This window comes from Archocentrus centrarchus, chromosome 1 (genome assembly GCF_007364275.1).
Source record: "Archocentrus centrarchus isolate MPI-CPG fArcCen1 chromosome 1, fArcCen1, whole genome shotgun sequence".
Lineage (NCBI taxonomy): Eukaryota > Metazoa > Chordata > Actinopteri > Cichliformes > Cichlidae > Archocentrus > Archocentrus centrarchus.
Window position 1 is genome coordinate 4,524,308 of NC_044346.1, and position 3,000 is coordinate 4,527,307.

At 47.3% G+C, this 3,000-nt stretch overlaps 1 protein-coding gene across 1 annotated transcript in view; it reads left to right on the forward strand.

Moving 5' to 3' along the window:
- Window positions 1-243: 243 nt before the first annotated feature.
- The window catches only part of LOC115780810 (homeobox protein Nkx-2.3-like), a 3,064-nt gene continuing 307 nt past the window's right edge, over window positions 244-3,000 (forward strand). The window contains exons 1-2 of the mRNA XM_030730225.1: window positions 244-942; window positions 2,203-3,000. The exon at window positions 2,203-3,000 is cut by the window's right edge and continues 307 nt beyond it. Coding sequence (XP_030586085.1) covers window positions 513-942; window positions 2,203-2,849 — 1,077 coding nt within the window. The 5' untranslated portion in view covers window positions 244-512 and the 3' untranslated portion in view covers window positions 2,850-3,000. The remainder of the gene's footprint in view (window positions 943-2,202) is intronic.

Genomic DNA, 3,000 nt, shown 5'->3' on the forward strand with positions numbered 1-3,000 from the left:
TGCGCAGGGCTATTAAAGTGCTTCTTGTAGCTGAATGCGTGCGTAAAAAGTGAGGAAACTCAGTAAGTACAGAAACATAGATACAGTGGGCAGTGGGCTTAGATGCAGTGGGCACGCTGTCAGCGCAATTCTGAGTTCACCATATTCAAAAAAACCTAAATCGTCACTCACGCCCCTCCTTCCTCCTCTCTCTCTCGCGCGCTCTCTCTCTCTCCCAAATGCTTCCCTCCCAGCCCTCACGGACTTTCCATTTCACACACACCCCTCCCCCTGATACCAGAAGAGGCAGAGGCGCTCCCTCGCCCCAGTCCAAACTTCACTCACAAAGCCCGATATTATATCTGTCAGACAAGACATCTGCATGGACAATCCCGGGACTAATACCCGTGTTTTCGTGCGATTTATGGCGATGAGGGATTTCAGAGGCTTAACGCACCTCCGATTACCAAACAAGGGGCTTTTACGCTCAATTATTTGTTAGAGGAAAGAGTGGAAAAGGCCAAGAGGAGTGCATGTTACTCGGAGGGCTTCATTTCCTCGATGCTGCAGAGCAGGAGCTGGATGACATGATGCTGCAGAGCCCGCTCACCTCCACGCCGTTTTCTGTCAAGGACATCCTCAAGCTGGAGCAGCAGCAACAGCAGCAGCAGCAGTCCGGGACCCTGGAGCTCACACACCGGATCCACACCCAGCACTTGTCTGGCTCTCCGCAGCAGCAGCAGCAGCAACCGCCGCATTTCCAAACCGCGCCGTCCTGCATGCTCGCCGGTGCCCGGGACAGCCCTTCCTTCTCGGACGGAGAAGACAACCTGGCATACCTCAGCGCGCTTGCAGTGCGAGAGGAGGAACGGGGGGAGACCAGCCTGTCCCCGGACATGTATGTGCATCCCGGCCTGCAGGGAGCCAAACTGGAGGCCGCTGAGCTGGAGGAGCAGGACAGCAGTGAGTACAAACACTAGCTGCTGTTGTAAAAGCTGCACAAAAGGCAAAAGCCGCGTAAAGGTATTTTTAAAATTATTAATAGCTTAAAAAACACAGAGAAGAAGATACGAAGAATAAATGGTGAATTAACAAAGCCGTTTAATGTATGATATTTTCATTGGTTGCAGAATGCTTTATATACTTAGCCACAAAAATAAATTATCTAGTTATCCGTAAACAGTTACGGTAAACTAGCAAAAATTACTCTACTGTTACACCAACTTTTACGCACTTTTTTTTTTTTTTTTTTTGTAAATGCAAAACACAAATTTGGTCAGCTTTATGGTTCATTACCAGATTTAATACCGAGAGGGTAACACTTTAAACTTAATGTGAGCCAAGTGGGAGGAAAATAATCTTGATTTTGCGTTATTTTCTAAATAACATACGTGACCTTAGAGACGACAGCCCGCGAAAATTCCAAATATAAATTGCGTAAAAATGCTTAATAAAATAGGAATAAAATGAGTGAAAACATTTTGGGTTTCTGGGGCCGGTTCTCGGCTCTCCCACCTGCACACATGTCAGGCATTATTCCAACAAAGAGCTTTTAGATGGTGGAAGTCAGAGGCCCTGAGACGAATCCAGTAAAGTCTGGAGATGTCAAACACTTTCTAGTGGTTCAGCTACTATCCTGTTATTTGGAGTCTGTTATGCTGTCTGGACCATAAACCGACAATTAGTTTAAAGAGGCTTGTAAAGAAGTGACACCGACAAGTAGCGCTAATAAACACAGTCAGACACCGCGACTCTCCACAGAGTTCATATAATTATTCATTAGATATAAACTGTTTGCAGAATTAGCTGGTCCTTTACTTGTGTCCTTCAAAATTAAAAAAAAAAAAAATTAAAACTATTTGCACCAAACTATAATTAGTCGTGACTGTATTTTGAAAAAAAAAAAAACAAAAAAAAAAAACTTACTTCATTTTTATTGTTAATATATTAAGCTATCCCGGATTTATCTTTGAATTGTACACCTTGGCTATGAGCCTTTGCTGCAGTGGAGTGTTGTCTCTGCGGTGACAGGTTTTCGTGGATCTGACAGGTATTGAGTGAAGTTTAAGAGCGCTGTGGCTGCTGTTCAAAACTTTATTGAGTGAGGATTAAAATAATCGGCACAATATTGGTTTGACGCATGATTGAAGGAATTCGTGCTTCTTCTTTTTTTAAGGAGATATTAACTTAATACTTCTTGTGTGAATTTCCCAACCCGCCCAGAGAACTGCGGGCTGGTGCCCAGGGAGGAGGCAGCCGAGGGCGGGCAGTGTGACTCTGAGAGACCGGTACAGAAGCAGAGGAGCCGGCGGAGACCCAGAGTGCTTTTCTCCCAGGCGCAGGTCTTCGAGCTGGAGCGTCGCTTCAAGCAGCAGCGCTACTTGTCCGCCCCAGAGCGAGAGCATCTGGCGACCACCCTCAAACTCACCTCGAACCAGGTGAAGATCTGGTTTCAGAACCGTCGCTACAAGTGCAAACGGCAGCGGCAGGACAAATCTCTGGAAGCGGCTGGGCAGCATCATCCTCCGCCGCCAAGGCGCGTCGCCGTGCCGGTGCTGGTTCGGGATGGGAAGCCGTGTCTGGGAGGTGCACAGAGTTATGCCGCCTCGGCTTCTACTCCGTACGGATCAAATCCGTACAGCTATAACGGATACCCGGCCTATACGTACAACAGCCCCCCATATAACACCAATTATAGCTGCACCTACACCAGTATCCCCGCCCTTCCCCCCTCCGGCACCCCCAGCGCCTTCATGAACATGAACTTGGGAAACGTGAGCGGCCTCGGCAGCTCCCCGCAGGCTCAAACACATCAAGGGACAGCGGTTACATCTTGTCAGGGTTCCCTGCAGGGGATCAGGGCCTGGTAGCCTCACCATAACCGAACAAATATCTTTTTTTATGGAGTTCTTCAATCCACGTTCTTTTTTAGAAGTGCGCATTAACTTGGTCAAAATACAGTCAGAGTACAGTATTGCTTTTGCGCGTTTGGATTCACGTTTCCAGGTATTTCAAGAATTT